The sequence below is a fragment of the Thermobia domestica genome, chromosome 2 (assembly GCF_964235325.1).
Source record: "Thermobia domestica chromosome 2, izTheDome1.hap1.1, whole genome shotgun sequence".
Lineage (NCBI taxonomy): Eukaryota > Metazoa > Arthropoda > Insecta > Zygentoma > Lepismatidae > Thermobia > Thermobia domestica.
Window position 1 is genome coordinate 185,045,241 of NC_137455.1, and position 22,730 is coordinate 185,067,970.

General features: G+C 37.2%; 1 protein-coding gene across 1 annotated transcript in view; it reads right to left on the reverse strand.

Moving 5' to 3' along the window:
* LOC145679779 (uncharacterized) overlaps positions 1–21,353 on the reverse strand; it is a 177,942-nt gene extending 156,589 nt beyond the window's left edge. Inside the window, exons 1-3 of the mRNA XM_081750334.1 lie at positions 20,854–21,353; positions 13,190–13,314; positions 9,592–9,694 (exon numbers count right to left, since the gene is read on the reverse strand). Coding sequence (XP_081606460.1) covers positions 9,592–9,694; positions 13,190–13,305 — 219 coding nt within the window. The 5' untranslated portion in view covers positions 13,306–13,314; positions 20,854–21,353. The remainder of the gene's footprint in view (positions 1–9,591; positions 9,695–13,189; positions 13,315–20,853) is intronic.
* Between the last annotated feature and the right edge of the window lie 1,377 nt (positions 21,354–22,730).

Genomic DNA, 22,730 nt, shown 5'->3' on the forward strand with positions numbered 1-22,730 from the left:
GAGCAGACACCTGTGTTTCTTTGCTGTCTCGTCTGAGGAAGAAGCCATTTCTGGACAGGGTGTTGACAGGTGATGAGAAGTGGTTCCTGTACGAAGCTCCACGGCGCCGTCATCATTGCTTAACATCCCATGAACCGGTTCTAAAACAGCCGAAACCAGCACTGCATCAGAACAAGGTCCTCCTGTGTGCTGGTGGACTGCTCACGGCATCGTGCATAGGGAACTGCTACCAGCTAGTCAGAGCATCAATGCAACTGTGTACTGTCAGCAGTTGAGTCGTGTTCAAGAGAAACTCAAAACTCTGGAAACAGTACTTCTGAATCGCAGAGGGATTCTCCTATTACAAGACAGCGCCATTTCCCACTTGGCAAGGACGACACAGGACATTCTATACCTTGGATTGGGAACAGTATATCATTCGCCATTCTTCCCGGACATTGCACCGTCCTATTATCACCTGTTCCATTCCTTGGATAATCACCTTAGAGGACGCCAGTTCAAATCCCTAATAGAGGTGCAAAATGCACCTGATGCCTTCTTCGCTTCACGGTCCACCAAGTTCTACCGCAATGGAATCAATGGCCTTCCTGAATGTTGTCAGAAAGTCGTCGATGCTGATAGGGACTGTTTATTATCTTCTAGATACGTCTTAGGTGACATATCGATGTTCGAAGGTAGTGGGTAAAAAAGCGACATAACTTTCTTGGTTACCTTTTACTACTGATTTACCTACTACTACGTGTATTTTATACCTAACAATATAGAGTACAAATTGTATCACTGCTTGTATTAAATTGAAATAAAGTTAAATGACTTTTTGTGGATTATGGGTTTCATTGCACAGAATGATGTGTTAAAGGTCCAGCATTGCAGGGGTACTATCATCTTCACTTCCAAACTTTTGTGGATTATGGGTTTCATGCACGGTGCCACAGAATTTTATTTGAATGAAGACGCAGATCCAGCACAGGCCTGTGAAGTAAAATGTGACGTTTATGGGCTAAAGCAACAGTCAAAAGATGATTCATTCGGATTTGTTCTATAAATTTCGATGTTGAAGATATTCCTCGGAGTGGATGACCAATCACAGAAAATGAAGATGATATTCTGCAAAAGTGGAGCAAGACTGGCGTATAAGCAATCATGACATCGCCAATGACCAAAATAGACATTCATAACCAAACAGTGTTAAACCATTCAGAGAAAGCTGGCTACAAAAAGAAGCTCGACGTTTGTATGCAACTTGATCTTACCTAAACATATTTACTCGGTTGCATTTCTATCTGTGACTCTACTGAAACGTAACAAGCTTGAGCCACTCCTAAAACAGTTGATCACAAGTGGTACAAAATGGATAACCTAAAGCAACAATGTGTGGAAAAGGTGATAGTCGAAGTGAGGAGAAGTTCCATATTAGCTGTCAAAGGCCTCACTGACACCCATGAAGTTTGGATTGGAAGGTTATCATGCATCATGTATTACTGCTGCCGGGCAGATCGATAGGTTCCGATGTGTAATGTTGGTAATTAGTATAAGTATACGTAGCAATTCAAAATAAACTGGTCAACAGAAAGGGTTTTATGTACGTGCAGGCAATGCCAGACATCGCAGACATCTTTAACGACCCGTCAGAAATTGAGTGTGACTGAAAGGTTCTAATATATCAACAATATATCCTGACCTAGCACCTCATTTGTTACTGTCTCCGCAATACTCTCTGAGTAATGGTAAGTTATTTCAAAAGAAGCCTATTTTTTAAAACACAAACGACGTAAGTTCTATTGCAACGGAATTATGATTCTGCCGGGAAAATGGCAGAAGATAAACGAAGAAATAGCTCATAATGTTATTTTTAATTTACAGTAAATGCATTCTTAATTTTGATCTCGAAATGCTCAATACTGTTTAGACAATCCTGACTTACATATTTAACTGTGCATATAGGATTTAAAATAAGCCCAATTGAGAACAAGACAAAAAAGTCACATAAAAAGTTTTAAATTCCGTCTCATCTTTAAGTGTATAATCGTGTTGCCCTTATTTTTTGCTGATTGCTGTAAGTAATTACTAGAGGTCATTATGTACCCACATGCGCAAAAAATGGACGTATACTGTAACTCACGAATTTTCGCATTTATTCTATTTTCCTTACGCTTATGAGTAAAATTCAGTTATTAGTATGTGGAGATAATAGAAAGCTATCCATCTAAGGAGATATTTCCAAAAATATAATAAAAATAATAAAAATATAAGCAAAAAGCAAAATTACGCTCGGTTTTGTGTATACTGGCAATCATGCTTTAGAGGGATTTTTCAGTAGCAGAGCACGATTGCGAAGGGAAATTGACAATAGGCAGTGAACGAGCTGGCGGAAGGAACTGGAAAGTGGAATAAAATATTGAATTTATTGGTTCAAACCTAGCGTCTAGATGGTTTTCCAAATATAAATTAGCTTCTGTAACCAAGATGTCGTACGAAAATATAGAATTAAACAGAAATACTCTTATCTTAAGGTTCGAAGCGATACGCACCATGGTTATGAGCATTATTTGTTAAGGAAAAGAGAGCAAACAAAACTGTAGTCTCGGTGGTTAGGTGGATAGAATGGCTGACTAGCAGTTATTTTATTATTTTGACACGAGATCGAATCCCATCCCATCCCATTGTTTTACAAAACATTATAGGAAGTGTATAATTTTGATGTTAATAAGAACCGAAACAATATAATAAGGAAATAACTTATTGATAGTATCCTTTAATCGACGTATTTATTCAGTATTAAAATAATGTACCATTGAAAACAGCGATTGTTTTCAGTTTATGGCCTTGTATGTTACACCTCCCGTGCCCGATCTTCAACAGCAGACAACTCACTTCGTATTTGTGTGCCAGGAACAGGAAAAAGAACATATGCGACCTTTACAAGTCTTTCCAGTCTTATCCCTTCTTACATCGACATGACGTTACATCGAATGTTAGAATAGCTTGTTGTCATGAAAAAAGGAAGAAAGGAAAAAGCTGATGTCAAATTATCGTTTGTGTCTGTGTATGTGTGTGTGCTTGTGTTTTTTCTTCTTAGAGTAGACTTTCTCCCACTCTCTCTCTCTCTTTTTTCATATCCACAAGTGCAAGAAATGCAATCATAAGTCTATGTAAGGAATAAAGAATGCTTTCGTTGAAAGAAACTTAATTATACAGATCTATGTATGCGGAACACGAATCTTTCCAAAAGATAGCATGAATATGAACGATAATCATACCATATTTCTACATTATATAGTAGCGTGAAAACTGATATTAAAATGATATAACAAACAGGCATAGGTTTTTTTCTAGGATGGCAACACATTAAACGTAACTCATTAAATTTTGGGGATTATAAATTAACACTTTACGTGTCGTTGTTTTCGTTTTCACGTTCGAGCGACGAAAGAAGAAATTGTAGTAATAGTGATAAAAATCGAATTTGAGATTTTAATGAATTCACTTTTCATGCCCCCACATATCGAAAAAGTGATTTTGATGTTTGTCCATCTGTTCGCTGTCGGTTCGTCAAGTTTTTACATGCATTCAAATAGAGGCCATACTGTTCAACGTATCTGGAGCGAATTCTAGACATGAAGTTTTTATAACACTTTATCGTTTCGAATTCTATATCCTCCGACACCTAAAAGTAAGGGTAGTTTACTGAAGGATGAAAATTTAAAATAATTAAATTGTCTCGAAAACAACTGTAAAGATTTTGCTTATTTTTTACAAACATATATTTTATTAATAACCCTTCACCGTAGTATGAATCATTGCTCTGAAAAATGCATAAGGTGTAATTTACTGTATGGGATGCGTTTTTTCGAACAATTTTCTCAATCACATTTCATAAATAAATGAATCATTAATAACCTAACAATATGACACAACTCGTTTGTTCTATAAACATTAAGAAGGGGTAGTTTACTCTTAGTTTCCTCTTCTCCGATGATTTTCCCATTAACGCCTGACGCAATTTTGTTCATATTTCATAAATAAATGTTACATAAATAACCTAACGATATGGTATAACTTTGTCATCCTAGAAAGCTAGGAGTGGTATATCACTTTCCGGAGCAAGTTTTACTCTAGGATTTTGTCGAGAATGACTCAGGCAATTTTGTTCGTATTTCATAAATAGCATAACTCGTTTGACCTGAAAAGATATACAAGGGGTATTTTATTCTTGGGGATGACTTTTTTGACGATTTTCTCAGAAAGTACTCAGACGCTTTTGCTCATAGTTCAAATACGGTGCCTTCCATTTCAACTCAGGCAAAAAAATATAAAATTGTACCATCACCATCTCAGATATTGTTGAAACTTTTTTTATAGCAACTAGACATGTTTTTAAGATACCCATATTTTTTTGTTTTGTCGAAAAAAATTTTCCCGCCAAGTAATGGGCCATCAAAGACGGAGAGTACAATTTATGAATTGTAGAAGACATGGAAAATGGTCAACTTCGGAGCCTCACCATTCGGCTATCGAGACAGGTAGAGTTATAATTCTTGTTGTGGTATGTACATAGGGATATAAATAAACTATATTTTATTATAGTTTGGTTTGCGCATGCGTATCTTTTTGTACATAAATTAACAAATGAACGTCAATTTATCTGAAAAGTCGAAGTTTGCGAATTTTTTTCGAGCACTTCTAGTTCGAATTTTAAAATTCTGTTTTCACGGTTGGTAAGACCTGGTTACCCGCTTTCCGAAACAAATTTTGTATCGCTTCTGTGTGCAACCGTTTTGTCGCAAAAAAATCGAGAAATTGTAAAATTTTCAAAAATCGCCATGTTTGGGCGCCATTTTCTCGAAAACACCATCTTTTAAAATTCTGAAATTTTGTCAGATGGTTCAACTTTACATGAATAATAAACACACCAAACACCATTCTCGACCAATGCTTCATGAATTAACTGCAGCCTTTTAAAGTTAGCGAAGTTTCCTTAACTTTGATGTCACAGTTAGCAACACTGGGAACAATAAAAGTGCAATGATTTGATGATGTTTGTGGTTCACATTCATTAAATGAAGAATAAAAGGTTTTCTTGACTGTTTTTTATTATTATTTTGATCAAGAAGGCTCTCTGAAATAGTAAAATGACCCTCCCCCTACTCCTCCGTTTTCTTAAACCGAAATAATCTGAGGTGGAAATTACGATTACGAAACGCAGAAATTTCAAGTTGACTTACTTAAAATGGTCTTCGGAAACAAAATTTCACTGATTAATATTATTATTACTATTATTATTATTATTATTATTATTTACATGGACCAATCATTTGCTTGGTTGGTGTCTTCTTCGCTAATAGCATGTAACCATCCAGGTGCTCCAATAGGTGTTGGCTCACTCACAACTCGTCCAGGAGTGGATCTAGGGGGAAGAAATTTTATTTTATATATAAATAAAACCGATCTCAGAGTTTGGAGCACTTAAAAGTAGCTCTAAGTAGCAGTATTACCCCCCTCCCCCTTCCAGAAGTCCGTCCTGGATCCGCCCCTGCGTAGCACATTGGCGATAGTCACAAATGCTGAAGGTCCATGTGGAAGCATAAACAGCACTTCAACTTCACGTAATTCATGATTTATTCATAATATTTCTGCTACGCACCACTGGTTATCATACATATAGGCCTATGTATGTAACAAAAGTTCCTTTTTGCAGATTTCTTAAATCTTCACTTTGAATTGCAGAAGTTCGATTTTGGGGGAAGCATGAAGTTAGTTCATGGTGACCCGTTACTGCCATAAAAACTTCGCCATTTTCCGAAAGCCAAAGATGATTTCGTTGAATACCAGTTACCGGTCGCATACTTTCCCTTTTTTTCTTCCGGAAGTCGTCGAATTGAGTTCCAGGCAACAAAACGAGAGTAATAACCGGAGTTTGTACTTGCACTATACTCACGAATTCTTCTGCGGTTTTAGTGGCGGCGCGGTGGCTGAGTGGTAGAGCGTTCACCTCCGGTACTTGGGGTCCCTGATTCGATCCCAGCTCGCGCCGTGTAGGTTTTGTGGTGGACAAACACCGTGCTCGTGGGTTTTCTCGGGGTTATCCCGTTTCCCCCCACTTTCTATATTCCACCATTTCATTCATTTCTCATAATCACCGTCTTCTTTAGCCTAACCGGCATAAGCGTCGGACGTAAAACTTAAAGATTTCATTTCATTTTTTTCTTCTGCGGTTTTAATACTGTGTATCTGTTTTGCTTAAGGTTATGCCGCGTTGCCACATTCTTTACCCCCCCCCTCAATACCGCCGCAGAGACCCTTGCATGGCCGGTTTCACTGCAAAACCACTGCTTTAACGGACCTGTCTGCATCTCGAACATCTGACAGCGATTTTTAAAGTGGGATGCAGCACCACCAGAAATCACTGACACGGTTTGGGAAATTGTAGACACTTTTTTTTCTCGTATTCAAACCTTTTTCTATAAAATATATTTTTGCTTTTCTTCGAGTATTTTTAGAATCTTGTCTATGGCTATGAGTAAATGAGCCGAATCGTGTGTTTTATCGTCGTTTATTACAACAAAACTGTCAGTTGTTTCATATTCCGGTGATAACTCTGAATTTCACTTTGCAGAATAACAGTCCAGTTTTCAGCAAAGTCCACATGAAGTAAAATATAATTTGTATCTTGAAATTTTATACGGTGCTTTTCGGTAGCAATTAATTCTCTTTGGATTTTCTTGATGTAGTCATGAATTAGAATTCTTACAGTTAAATCCGCAATGTACGATACGAAAACAGGAAGTGTCAGTTTTTATAACGAGATTATTGTTTTCCCATATGGCATACGTAACACTCATTTTCATCAGGATCAATGATTAAAGACTCCACACTTATTCGTTCCACTCCAGGACATTCACCACATTCTTGAAGAAGACAGTTGTCATTTTCTACGGATCATACTATTAAAGGAAATAGGTCACTCATGACAGCTTCAATACAGGCTGAACCTTGGATTTGTAGCAACGCAGTAGCAGCTAACCTAGAATTTGCAGAATACACACACACACATACACACTTCCCTCGCAGGTTGCGGACTGACCCACTTTAGTCGAATACTGTAAAATTCCGAGTGACCCATTCTTATGTTGGGATTGTTTTGTTTAAAAAGTCAGTAAATTTCTTTGGTACGCGTAAGAAAACGTTTCGATTTTTTTTTTTTTTTTAACTTTTTGCCCTTTTTCGATCACTGTAATGACATCGCACTTAATTGAGACTTTGTTTGGAGCATTCCAAATCATCACTGAGGCAATAATTCAGACTTTTTGTAGATCATCAGAACTTATTGGATGGCCATTTCAAGTAAACGTAAATTTGTGTGTTTCGTAATCGTAATTTCCACCTCAGATTATTTCGGTTTAAGAAAACGGAGGAGTAGGGGGAGGGTCATTTTACTATTTCAGAGAGCCTTCTTGATCAAAATAATAATAAAAAACAGTCAAGAAAACCTTTTATTCTTCATTTAATGAATGCGAACCACAAACATCATCAAATCATTGCACTTTTATTGTTCCCAGTGTTGCTAACTGTGACATCAAAGTTAAGGAAACTTCGCTAACTTTAAAAGGCTGCAGTTAATTCATGAAGCATTGGTCGAGAATGGTGTTTGGTGTGTTTATTATTCATGTAAAGTTGAACCATCTGACAAAATTTCAGAATTTTAAAAGATGGTGTTTTCGAGAAAATGGCGCCCAAACATGGCGATTTTTGAAAATTTTACAATTTCTCGATTTTTTTGCGACAAAACGGTTGCACACAGAAGCGATACAAAATTTGTTTCGGAAAGCGGGTAACCAGGTCTTACCAACCGTGAAAACAGAATTTTAAAATTCGAACTAGAAGTGCTCGAAAAAAATTCGCAAACTTCGACTTTTCAGATAAATTGACGTTCATTTGTTAATTTATGTACAAAAAGATACGCATGCGCAAACCAAACTATAATAAAATATAGTTTATTTATATCCCTATGTACATACCACAACAAGAATTATAACTCTACCTGTCTCGATAGCCGAATGGTGAGGCTCCGAAGTTGACCATTTTCCATGTCTTCTACAATTCATAAATTGTACTCTCCGTCTTTGATGGCCCATTACTTGGCGGGAAAATTTTTTTCGACAAAACAAAAAAATATGGGTATCTTAAAAACATGTCTAGTTGCTATAAAAAAAGTTTCAACAATATCTGAGATGGTGATGGTACATGCTCTGCCTGAATTGAAATGGAAGGCACCATACAATTATTTCCTTAATAATTCTAATATATGGCATAAATTATTCCTAACAGAAATATGACCAATGGGTACTTTACTCTTGGACGTAAGTTGCTTCGAACAAAGATTTTCAAAACGCATTATTTTATTCGCATTTCCTAAATAAATGTTTCAGTAATAGCTGCATCCTAACACGAGTCAGTTTAAGAAATTAATTCGAGCGAGAAAACTCAGTGAGTTTCATCCGTACCCATCCTTAAATATATTTTTAAATGTTACACCTAATCACAATTTTCCTAAAAAACCGAAACTTCTTTTAAAATGTGCCTTGTTGTGGCCAAATGGTTCAAGTGCATTGGTTCTGGATCTGATTCCCGATGAGAGTTAGTGTGTTTTATCCAACGTTAAGGTATAGGTAATAAGTAGGTGCAAAGAGAAAAGTGTTTAAGCATGCCTAATCAAGCTAATGAATAATACAAAGAAATAATACAATATTACGAAATTATAGAAGAAACGTTTTTAATATTAGATATTTGGGTGTGAAATGTCCAACCGATGACTGTCAACTCCAAAGGAAAGAAAGTGAAACATCCAATACCAGGTTAATCAGTGGTCTCTAGGTAAAGCTATCCTACTAGGAAGTGATTGAGATAGCAAAAAATGTTGTAATCGCTGGGAGACATGTTAGGAGAACACAGTGGGAGAGAGAGTTTAATACTGCGACTCATGAATAGTCTGCACCTTCGTTGAGTATTGAAGTGCGTAGGCCTATATAAGTTCCCATTGAAATGAGCATTAATACACAATATCTGTTGAACATACGGGAGCCTTGCGGACAGGTTTGCAGTGCATTTCACGGGGTTCGATATTGTAACGATCCTAGCGAACTCTTGAGCCTTCCCCATTGTACACTATAAGTTAAATTCGTGCATAATTAAAACTATTTGTTTAAATTTAACACTGTTAACCGTTATCACCTGTGCATTACGGGCAACAATCCGCCAGTAATTCTTCATTTTCCCCTTTGCCTTAATAGTCGGGAATCTATGTACTTTATAATACTTTAACCTCGTAAGATACAAATAAGTCAGTTACGATTGAAATTGATTTTAGTTTTATTCCATCTACAGATAACAGATCTATAGATTCCATCTATAGATCTATACTCCATCTATTAAAAAGTACAGTGAACATAGCGAAATGTGGAAAAGTATATGGATCTTGACTAAAATACAAAGATCAGTGTTTCCGAGTTGAAATACTTGGAAGTTATTATATACATAAAAATGTCATAACATTAGTATTGGTTATACATTGAGTTATCTATTTAGCCTTACTTCTGTTGATATCAACAAGTAACCAGCAGCTATTCTTAATTGTATGGCACTGCTCTTGATAGAATTGTTATGAATTGATTCCTTCGCAACTAAAATACCATCACTGTAAAATAAAATAAGTACAGTATTAGTAAGATATCAATGTGTTATTAATTTGACATTGTCGCTTAATCTAATTGAACACTTTGAATAATGTAACCTTTTAAGGAACCTAGAAGAGTCAATCTTAACTACTTGAAATTTGCTTTAATGCAGGTGCAAAAATTCAAATTACTAAGCGGGGCGCCAATTTTTGTTAAGAGCCTAGCTGACCTGACACTAGAGATAATTTTGTTAAGAGTCGGAGGTGCGAAGCTTAAAATAACCCAGATTAAACCGGTTAGTCAAGCGCAGAGCAGTTTCTCTTAGCGAGTTTATAAAAATGAGGAGGCGAATATTTTTAAAGTCGAGACAATATCAAGAGAATGTTATTAATAATCAAAATAATAACAACGCAAACAAAAAAAACTCTTCTTCCGTAATTTACAATAATTTAAAGCAAATAGGGTCGTACTATATTTGAAATTAAAATTCAAATTAAACTCTCTTGTTAATTCTACGTTCCTTTTTATATAAAAACATGAAACGTGAGTTCACTATTTATTCTTCCCTATCCATTAAGGAGATTACAACAATAGCTCTGTTGATAACTTAAGGTCCAACATTTCTGTCTTCTTCGTTGTTGTAACAACATTCAAATGCACCTTAGAAAATTCCCAACTTTCACCATCCTGAGAAAAAGACATCTGATAAAAAAATCAGTCAAAAGCCAGTTTACCCACCATTTCGGCACGGGATGATAAAAGAATGTAAACTCAAACTTCCAAAATATAATGATTTTAGTTGTGATAAGAAAAAAAAAAGAGAAGAAATATTTTAGGAGCATTTACTCACACGAAGCACTGTAGACATTTAGCGCACTTGCTTTCACTGATCACCCCATGCCGTAAACGTCGCCAACACCTACCGACCAACTTCCCGGTAAATGTCAATCGCCGATATAGCAACCCGTCGAAGTATTGCTGCTAGTGTACTTACGGGGTTTCGTCGAGTCGAAACAGATATCTAGAGTCCGGGTGTTGAACTTCATTTTGGTCCTCGCTGCTTCGATTCGTCAAGAAGAATCGCGAAGGGACCAACACGAATTATTGTCAGTCACGTGCATGCGGTTATTATTATGTATTATTTTTTCCTGACGTATTGTTTCTAAAGTGAGCTCCTGCCTATACATCAGGAAGTGAAAAATCGTGAACCGAGTGCTTATCGCCTCTGTGGCGAAGTCGGAACAATACGCGGCTGGTTCGCGCCCAGTTTGGGTGTTGTTTAATTAAAAAAAAAATATTTTTAGACTCATCTTAATGTAAACAAATCACGCATATAGGCGATTTAACGTATTTTGAGGGAATAATTTTCTGGTTCATTGGAGTTCCTTCGCGTTTCTGCCACTGGTGAGCCGTTCATGGTATAAGTTTCAAAACGGAAGTGGAGCCACTGCGAATCGTCGCTGCGGAGCCGCTAATTTTTGGCGAAATGCCGCTAGTTGCCCATCGGTGGTCCACCGACGCTTACGGCATGGGGCAATTAACAATAGATTCACACAATTTGATTGGTTTATCATTTATTGAATACAAATAAAGCGTTTATTTCTTACAGTTAGCTTAATTTAATTTCACCTGTAAATTTCAATGTTTCTTAAAACAACAAACTCGTGGTATACCGTTCATCTCATTATCGGAAATCCTTTCTGAAATACAGTTCTTGTTGTTTATGTTACTTTTACCTCTCTTCCCAATGAGGGGCGGTCTTCTGTTTCTTCTAAGGACTGTATAATGATGACTAATGACACTGCACCGGTACGGAAGAACTATTAGTTTGATCGTTCACATCCTGTTTCGATTGATAATTGTATAGGTATGCCATATAGCAGTAATAGTATGTCGAAATTAAATCATTTTTATACAAATATTGCAATACATAAAAAATGAAATATACTCTATTCAGAATACATAAATACTTGAATTTTCAAGGTTTTTTTTTTTTTTTTTGCGAAGAAGAAGACTAGTGGGTACATGTTTACGACTTCAGTAGCCCTAACTCACGATCCAACTGGATATATAAAGTTACATATCGCACTACCGTAGGTACATTAAATTATATGACCTGAATTCACATCTGTTTCCTTTTCTTCTATCTTTAGAGACTTGAGGAAAAATCAAACCTACAAAGACATAAGTCTATTTTCAATCTTTCGAAGCTCCCTAGTACGACAGGCACCTCCTACTTCCACGTTCAAAGCAAAACTGTCTCTAAATTTTCTCCACAATCTCTTTTGTATGGACACTGATTCGAGTAAAAACTCCGGCTTGCTCGAAACGTAGCTGCTTTTAAATGAGTAGTGTCCTTCCGTCTGTATCAATGTGGGTGATCTGTGGACAGTGAACTTTGTGAAGCCATAGCAGTATAACTTCACTTATGGATATCGTGTGCTGTATCTCAGTGTCAACATGGACGATATACAAAGATATGAAAGACGTCCGTTCAGATGACAACAAAATGGTTACCAACAATATTTACAAATCAACTGATTTAAACATAAAGTTACAAAGGAAAACTGTATACATAGTGATACTTTAACACCTAAACATTATGATTGTATAACAGATTATGCATGACAATACCTAAAACCTTAGCTTAAAGGGCATAGTCGTGGAACGTTAAACTGAAATATTTCATTTTGTCTCATTTTTCTATGTATAAAATAGGAAACTCTAACTGGCTGATCAACGCCGAGGCCAAACTGCTTAAGCAAGAACTTGATATTTAGACAGTACATAGGCTCTGTGACGTAAGATACCACTAAAGAAGTATTTTCGTAATCGTATCGCGGATAATGCGTTTTGCAATTATTACAATAAGCTATCCGTATTTGAAAATAGCTAAGTTTAAAGCAAGGATGGAAAAAGAACTGATGGTTCTGATCCGCTTTTGAACCGCTTCAGGCACGAAGAACCCATGCTAAAGATAGGAACCTGCCCAGAGCGTTTTCACGAGAACCGGTTCATTTTCCATTCCTGGTTTTAAGACATGAAATTTGGTATTTAGAATTTTCATTAAAACTAACTAAACACGTGTTTCAGCGTTCTTTTTTATGTTTGACCTAGACAGAGTTCAGATGAATTCAATGTGAAAGGTACAGAAGAAGAATGTAAAATATTGCCCGCAATGTATTTGCTACTTAAAATATTTTTGTATTTGCTACATAAAGTATTTGCTACTTAAAGTATTTGCTACTTAAAATATTTGCTACTTAAAGTATTTGCTACTTAAAGTATTTGCTACTTAAAATATTTGTTACTTAAAGTATTTGCTACTTAAAGTATTTGTTACTTAAAATATTTGCTACTTAAAGTGTTTGCTATTTAAAATATTTGCTACTTAAAGTATTTGCTACTTAAAATATTTGCTACTTAAAATATTTGCTACTTAAAATATTTTTGGTAAGTCCTGCGAAAAATATACACTTAGTTCCTTATCTAGTTAAAACAAGTCTGTAACTTACCTAGCTACTTTAGGTAACGCCGAATTATAGATAAGGCAAGTGCCGTAGCGATTTAAAAATAACTCTCCTGGGATCGAAGCGAATGATTCGAAGAAAATAACAGCCATTTTTGGCATTCCAATGATCTGAAACAAACAACTGGTCATAATAAACAGTTAATGTACCGATGACATTCCTCTAATTTTACTGTATACTCACCGTTTATAGAGAAAATTAAAAAAGAAAAATGTTTTCATTAATTCAATTGAAAAATATACTTATCTTTTTCAAATCTTCTTGGTGATTCATTAGATTAGATAAATGTTTATGGAATTTCTAAAACTTTAATACAGAATGAAAATAGAATAAATGTTAAATAAACACTGTTTTAAATATATATCAGACTTAACTTTTTTATTAACTTTAAATTATTAAAGTATACAGGGTATCTCAAAAGTATCCTGACAAATAGTAACTCTTATTATCATAGTTACAACAAAATGTAAGAGGGGAAACTGTAGCCCCCTAAACTTTTCATGGCCCCTCCAGATCTCAATACAAAATTCTATTATTAATTCAGAAAACACAATTTAGCTATTTGTAAGAGACTGTTGTATGTAAGAGAGTTTTGTAAGAGAATGACTTGCCCCCCTAATATATTCATGCCCCCCAAACCTCTGTGGCTGGTTGCGGGCCTGATCTAAAGTGAAGGATTTTTTTCTTTAATCGGGAGAGCCGTTTGGGCTGTACATTCTATATGCGACCAATGCTAAATGAAAATGCGACATTGCTATTTACCTGGACCCAGAACATAAGTAAGTTCTATCTTTTACGCTAACATGTCAATGGCAAGCCCCCAATTTGTAGCAGAAACTTCATTCACTTTGTAACGTGTAGACGACCCATATATAACCTCTAAATTGCCCCCACTATCCACAGTCCTGCGGGAACGGACCTCACCCCACTTCCTCTTTAGGATATAAAATTATAAAAGGAGAGAGAAGGAAAATTCCACTCCCCCACGACTGAGAATAATGACGACTGAAGTGATTGGTTCAATACTGGACAAGGCTTATTCAAATATTCAAAAGAGAATTTATTCTACCTCTAGTAATACTACTAGGAAAACTTCTATGACTACTTATGAAGTCAAAAGATTTTCTAACAAGTGAAAAATTTTATTATAACAAAATCCAAATGTTTGAACAAATAGAATATCTCCGTTAGCAAGAACTTAAAAAGAAATCTTTTTCATTAAAAATCGTTTTCAAGTAACAGAAGATTTGGAATTTAGTAATAAATCCAATAATAATTCAATATAGAAAACAGTAAGCCTTAACAGTAATTTTCTCAAATGTATGAAACTCGAATTTACTGCTAGGTGGCTTTCCAGAAGCATAGGAAATGGGAGGAAAGAAATTAAGCATTAAATGGATCAAAACGCATGAACTGCTAAACGATACCTATACTGCAATTCTTTAGTTTCCTTCTTTTTTTCTTTTAACTGAAAATTCCATGAAAATTATCATTCATTTTTAAAGTCTCCACTTGCCTGAAAATTTTCCGTAACAGCAGTATTAAATCACTCAAATCCTTACTCGCAACTTTTAATAGATATCCTTTTGCAAGGAAAACGGGAATCAACATGCTCAACTAATAGACTCAAGTATACCTGCATAATTCACTCAAATTACGATACGTTAACATTACGTTACTTTTCTTTTTTTCTTTCCTGTTTTTCAGAAAAACATATTTTCATCAATAACAAGTAATAATATCAAAACCTGAATAAAACTAAATAGTCAGGATCTGTTATTATATTTAAAGCATCAAATAAAGAACGTTTAACATTACGGAAAAGTTTTAAAGACCCATTTCTTTCTTTCTTATTATTCTAAAAAACCAAACATTACTCACCTGAGTCACCTCCAAAGTAGCTCTGTAACGGGCTCTTGGCTTAGAGCAGACACTTCGGCAGCAACGTGACGTCATCCCGAACGATACGAAGCTTGCGCCTTCAACCACCCAATGTTATTTATGCACAATGCTTCCAACTCATAAAGAACTAACCAGCTTTGCAGTAAGCCAGAGTTTCATCTCACATTTTTTTTCTTTTTACAATAAATTATTTTTATTATGAAACTTGGGTAGGTTCCAACTTACGTTGTGAGTCCAGGTAAATGGCAAAGTCGCATTTTCATTTAACATTGGGCGGATAAAGAGCGTATAGCCCAAACGACTCGTCCGATTAAAAAAAATCCTGCACTTTAGATTGAAAACATCATATTTAGAGATGTGTTTTCCTCTCAAATTTTGTTGTAACTCTGATAATAATAGAGTTATCCTATGTCAGGGGAATTTTGAGACACCCTGTATTACAAGTTTATTCATATTCATGACATGGCAACCAACATATTATTGACATTAAAACTACTACAACATAATTAGATCTCCATATATTAATATTTAGTACTATGAATTGTAAGAATGAGCGATTCTCATCGTCTTACCCAGGGCCGGCTGTAACATATGTGCAACACATGCATTTGTACTGGGTGGCAAGATTTGAGGGGCGGCAAAATATGTCTCAACTATATTATTTGAAATAAATATTTCTTAAGCTGACCTTTTCTGTTTGAATACTACATTCATAAGTCATGTTTAGGTGGCCTTAGTTTAAGATCACATGGACAGTGTTAAAGCAAATAGTAAATTAAAATTCAAGCATGAATTGCTTGATTGTCATCAAATACAAGAACTTAATTCTCAAACAGTAGCGAACACCTTTTCCATTTAGTAAGTTTTCACATTTTAGATATGAAAATTAGTCTTGTCTTTGTCAGAAACAAGTTCCTTATCATTGAAGATAGAAACAAGTGTTTTTTAAAAAAAATATTTAACAGATGTAGAAGGAAAATCAAGAAATAAAAATAAAGCAGCTAGTTGCACTGGAATTGCAAACTGATAAATTGCGACTGAAGCTCGATATTGAATTCTATAACAAAAGATTATCGTTTTTCTTCTACAAGTGTGTTTGCTTTATCTTTAACTAACATGACAGATTATTATTTAAAAGGAAAACAGACACAACGAGATTATATTTGTAGTGTTTAGGCCTTTCTGAGTGCGAGTGCTTTTCCTCCCCCTTCGTTGTTCATGATGGTGTAGCATACTTAAAATCGTGGCTACTAAGATTTGTTATTTCTGGAGAAAAGAGGCGGAAAATGATGCCATTGCACAGGACGGAAAATTGCCTAGGGCCGGCCTTGGTCTTACCCTTTAACAATCTCAATTCCAGCAACCACGAATGATGCTTATGCTTCCATGAAAACACTTTCTTTCATGTAACTAAGTGACTTAGTATTATTATTATTATTATTATTATTATTATTTACTGAACTTAAGCCTAAAGATGATCTCACAATTATGAACGCGATGATCAAGTGGCAGAGCAATCTCTAGTCATAACAAAAAGTAAACCTCAACTCCGAGTTAAAGGCAACACAAATAATATAATAGAGCTATGCGTTTGTTACGTTATTAGCACTGATTTAATTATTCTAAAACGCGTCTCTCTATAGAATACTAACTACCTTTATTCTTCGAAAGTTCCTATAACCACCTCGCTCTCTAACAAAATAACCTCAGTTGTTAGCAAAGAATGTTGGCATTAAGTAGGTTTTTCTAATGGACAATCATCGTGTGTGTTTTTTCTCTCTGAGATTTCCAGCGAAGACTTTCTGTTCGTGTACTAGAATTTGTATCGATGGCACAATTTATCACGAATGGCACAATGAATTTTACAAAAAGTAAATATTTTGTCCTGAACTGAAAGAACGGAATCCAGAAATGAAAAAAAAAAAAGAAATGAAATTTTTTAGTTTTACGTCCCACGGTTATGCCGGTTAGGCTAAAGGAGACGGTGATTATGAGAAATGAATGAAATGGTAGAATGAAGAAAGTGGGAGGAAACGGGAACCCGAGAAAACCCACGCACACGGTGTTTGTCCACTACAAAGTTCACTTGGCGGGGGCCGGGATTGAACCCGGGACCCCAAGCACCAGAGAGGAACGCTCTACCACTGAGCCACTAGTTTTATTGTTCATATGCTTGTCTTTATACAAAAAGTGTACAAGAACCAGACTGACTCCTAGGGTACTACAATACAATATGTCTTACATACAAGAAAAGGAAAATGTAAGTATAACAATAACCACGAAAAAAAAAAAATAAAACGAAAAGATAAACCTACATCCTGAGTTGTAGTTTTTTTTTTTTTTTAACGAGAAGGAAGGAGATTACTGCAACACCACTTCTAAAAACCTACTAAAATACTGCCTGTCCAACTCGGGGGAAAAGAGCTTTCGGCGAGTGCGTTTTAAAAAATCCAAGTAGGTGCGAGCATCCAGCAAAGGCACATGGCGATGGATATACACAATTGTACACGCCAGTATAAAAAGCACAGCGTGGTGTTTGGTCTGTGGAAAATAACGAAAACCCGGAAACAAAACATAGGATACTGTGAACTGGTGTGGAGGTCGACGACAAATTCGTCCTAAGAAGGACGTGAGACAGTTCCAGATAGCTGGAGCACCCACACACTGATCGTACCGGTGGGATAGAGTATCTTCTTTGGCGCATCGAGAACACAGTGGGTCAGGAACACGTTTCAGCTCAAATAAACGAGAGCGCGTAGGCACCAACTGATGTACCACTTGAAACCATTCAACCTGTAGGTATGAAGGTAATACCGGGGCAAAGATATTAGCCCATACCTGTGACCACGTAGTTTGAGGATATCGGTGAGGAATTCGGAGAATAATCTGATCGTTAGGCAACGAGAGAAGGAAGTTATACAAAGTGCGAGAATTGTATCCTGTAGGGCAGAGAACCACACCACTGTATGTCCAATAACGTATTAGTGAAGTAATGTACGTCGGACAACAATCAGCAAAGTTAATAAACGGGGGGCTCACAGGGAATTCATAACTAGGCCAAAAACATCGTATCCATTGCTGTGTGAAGGATTCGTTAATAGCAACTGCCGCGTAGAAATCGAGCATAAACAGAGTTTGACATTTCAATCTGAGATGTACTAGACCCAACCCTCCCTGTGAACGGGGAAGATAGAGTCCTGCACGTGGAATACGAAAATAGAAGCCACGCCATATATTCCATAGGAATAAGGAGTCAAACCGCTTAGCGAACAATTCCGGTAAGGGGAAAATTCGAGCCCGGTACCACAGCTTGGGTGCAATGTAAATATTGATAAAGTGAATACGATGAATTAAATGAAGGCGACGGAAACGCTGTGAAAACAAAAGCTGCCGAATTTGTAACAACAACGGGGACCAAATCTCCTCGAAAAGGGGAGTAGGTTGTGACGTAAACGGGATACCTAAGATCTTCAAGGAAGTGACGTGAGGTACACACGGCACCCCGGGCTCGTTAGCAGGTAAATGGAAACCATTGAACTGTAATAGGTTAGTTTTATGTACATTATACTGTAATCCGGAACAAAGTGCAAAACGTTGCAACACTGCAAAAACCCGCGCCATAAGAACAGGATCCACTCCGGTGATGGTGACGTCATCCGCATACCCGAATATATTTTGACTCAAAAAACGGGAGGGTCCAGGGGGGTGCAGGGTGGCCAACTGTCGAAGTGAAGGATCTAATGCGAGTGCAAAAAGTATCGTTGACAAAGAACATCCTTGCCTTAATCCACGTTTCAGCGGAATAAGAGGGGACAGGTGTCCGTTAATCTGTATACGGAAATTGGCCGTGGTATATAAATTGTTAATGACTGTGCGGAAGGCTAAAGGAAACCTCCAGGCTTCCAGCACCTGCAACAAAAAACTGTGATCCAAACTGTCGTACGCTTTTTCTAAATCTACAGCTAATGCACCCGCAGGCACCTGCCGAAAATGAAAATAAGCAAAAATATCGCGCAAAGAACGAAGAGTATATGACAGGTTATGCGTAGCATGGAGTGCTGCCTGATAAGGACTAATGTAGTGACGGATGATTGGTCGAAGTCGGGCTGTAAGCACTTTAGTGAACAACTTAAGATCGACGGGCAATAAAGAAATAGGTCGATAGTCCTGAACATAATGCGCTGTGCGGGATTTCGGAATGAGGACTAAGATAGCGGTATTACGACCCACTGCTTCGCCTTGTAACCAAGCATTGAATAAAGCGGTAATAGAGGGACTGAGGTGAGACCAATACTGTTTATAAAACTGGATATTTAATCCGTCTTCTCCGGGGGCACTACTGCCCTTTGCCCGCCTGAGGACTGCGAAAATTTCCTCCGCACTAATGGGATTGATCAATGTCTGACACTCGTCATCCGTGAGATGGTGAGATAACGTGGACAAAAACTCCGGGGCATATGAGTAGTCTAAGAGACGCGCACGTGCAAAGTCTGTATAGTAGCGCTTGAACTCTTGTAAAATCTGCGAACAATTAGTAGTAGTAGTGCCATCTCCCAGAATGAGAGAATGAATGGCGGTGGAACGCCGTTGTCGCAAAATCCAATCAACATGATAAATAGTTATAGTCTCCTCCGGAAAGCGATGATAAAAGTCTTCCGACAAATACGCACTAATCGACGTGTGGGAGTAAATAGTTTTCAATCGGTGTTTGATACCGTTAATACAAGCCAGGTTCTCCAGAGAAGGCGGAGCATTCCAAAATTCACAGAGAGCTTGATATAAAAATTCATGTAAATGGTGGTCGTCTTCCCTCGCGACCCGCCCTTGCCATTGAAAAAAACTGCGTAATTTAGGTTTACAATATAAATTCCACCAAGAAATAACAGAGGGGTAGTACCGCTGCATGCTGCACCAATAAGGTAAGCGACGCGAGAATTCCTCTACAACCTGCGGGCGAGACATGATGTCATTATTAATCTTCCAATAGGAAGGGCCCCGGACCGGTGGTAGCAAGAAAGGCATTTTAAAGGCTACTTCAATCGAGGCATGATCGGACAGCGCCACAGGAATTGTATTTTGTTGTATCACCGCAGTGCATAAACTCTCTGAAATGTAAGCGCGGTCGATTCTACTCTTCGTCGTAGTAGTGCAGTGGGTGAATACATGCTTAGAGTTTGACACAACTAAAGCGTCTTTTAACTTTAGGACACGAATAAGCTCTGACAAAGTAGGACAAGGCGTGGTAGGCGTCAGAGAATCTCGGGGATCTACAATTGCATTGAAATCTCCGGCAATTATACAATGAGGCATTCCCGGAGGAAGTAAAGAAGGAATGGTAGTTGCATAAAACTCGTTCCTCTCTTTTGTACGTGTAAAGCCAGAATGACCATATAATGCTATAAAACAAATGTTCTGAATATAACAACGTATAGCCCTTCCTTCGGGGGCTAACACAACACGATCATAACTCAGACCCTTTCGCACCAAAATCGCAACCCCAGTCTGTTGGTCGCGGTTAATAATAACTTGATAATTGGTAAGAAAATCCAAAGATGTAAGCAGAGAACTTATTTCTTGTAGAAAACACACGTCTGGTCGGCGGCTTTCGATGAACTGTTTTAGAAGGGCCTTATTATGATCGGAACTGATTCTATGAATATTGAGTGATATTAACTTAAATGAATTTACTGGTAACATTATAAAAGCACTCAAAAAGAAAACTATAACAAAAAGAAAAAAGTACTTACAAAGGTGAAAGGAATTCTTTCCCATGAACACTAGTAAAGTGACGCATTTTGAGACGAATAGAAAACAAACCGAGTGAACTTTCCTGTACGAACACAAAAACTAACACTGCCATATACCTCATAACAGACAATGCGGACGAAGCCCTGGAAAGCAGGTGTGAAGGTCAATAGCGAAGAGTAAACACACCACGCCTCAGGGCAATTCTGAGTCAGATATTGCCCGATGTTGTGATCGTAATTCGCGTGGCTCAGCTTGGTCTATCCCTCGTGTAACATCAAGGGCACACTGTTCCTTCTTTCGTGTAGACGTTCGAGTAACTTTCCTTCTTTTTTGTTGTGAAGAAAAATCAGCTTGCACAGAAGTAACAGTATGTTCAGCTGAAGACGGGACATTATTGTCTTGCACTTCAGACGAAGAACCAGACTGAACTGTTAACACTTCCTGCTCCGACGGACGAGTCGAGTCAAGTTCCATGACATCCACAGGCGTATTCTGTAAAGGCGGGGGTCGCAGTTTCATTTCAGAATCTTCCATAACTAGAACATTATTTGTTAGAGATGAATTCACTTGGGGGGTTCGTACTAACACTGGAAACTCGGTGGTATCAGTGAATGAAGGCAAGCCTGAGGAACTCTGAGCAGGGGCCCGGGGGGCAGGGACAGAGAGCGAAGGCGGGCCAGAAGAGGGAAAAGAGCGATGCACTTTGCCAATCTCCGTCATGTGTAAAGACGTCTGTTCAGGGGCGGCCGTAGTTGGTTTTGCGTTCTTCAAATGACACGTGGCTATCGTGTGAAAATTGCTCTGACATCTGAAACAAGTAATAGGCTGCCCTTCATAAGACACACTCACCTTACAACCGTGCACTATGATACGGGATGGTATATGCTTATGTATTTCCATATGAACAATACGTACGCCACTGTCTATGCCAGGGGGAAAAGGGGCACTCCATAATTGTGGTTCCACTTTGCGCACTTTACCATAACTTTTGAAATGATCTTCTAGGAATGATAACGGTAATTCAAGAGGAAAGTCATATATACGCACCAACCGAATGGGGTCATCAGCGGGGACTATCCTTACTGTGCTTGTTTCCCCAGACACATGCGTGAATTCTACAGACGAAGGAGCTGTTGCTGCGAAATGTTCATAGGCTTGTAAATCTTTAAACTTAATATATATGCTATATGATTCCGCATGTAACTGGAGCGCACAAATGTTGTCGAAGATACGAGGAAACTTATTTTCCAACCACTGATATACTTGACTAGCATTAGGTTTTACATTTCTATATCTTCGGTCAAATATTAATTGAAATTGTAAGTCCTTCTTATATTCCATACTACTACAAGCTATTAAACTGCAAAACACTGTACACACAGGGTGAGAATTCACCGAGCACACTAAAGCACAAACTTGTGGAAGAAGCACGAGTCTTTTCAACTAACGTATGAGTAGCGATATCAGGCACTCTAATGGGACCAACACTACTCACGATGTGGCCACCGCGGCCCCAGGAATCTACAAATGAATAAGACTAATTATTAATTATTAAGTTACGTAATGGAAGAAAATTGGATATAGTTAAATAACAGTTATAAACGAAAAATCAATAATAATAATAATAATAATAATAATAATAATAATAATAATAATAATAATAATAATAATAATAATAATAATAATAATAAATTAGCCCTCTAATGGAAAAATTAATTTGGCTGATTGAAAAGTTTTTCCTTTATTCATTATGTAGTCTACAATAATATTATTTTTTCTTTAACTTGTGCAGAATGAAGTTACAGAAAACGAAATCAAATCTTTCAGTTCTACGTCCCACAGTTATGCCGGCTAGGCTAAAGGAGACGGTGATGAT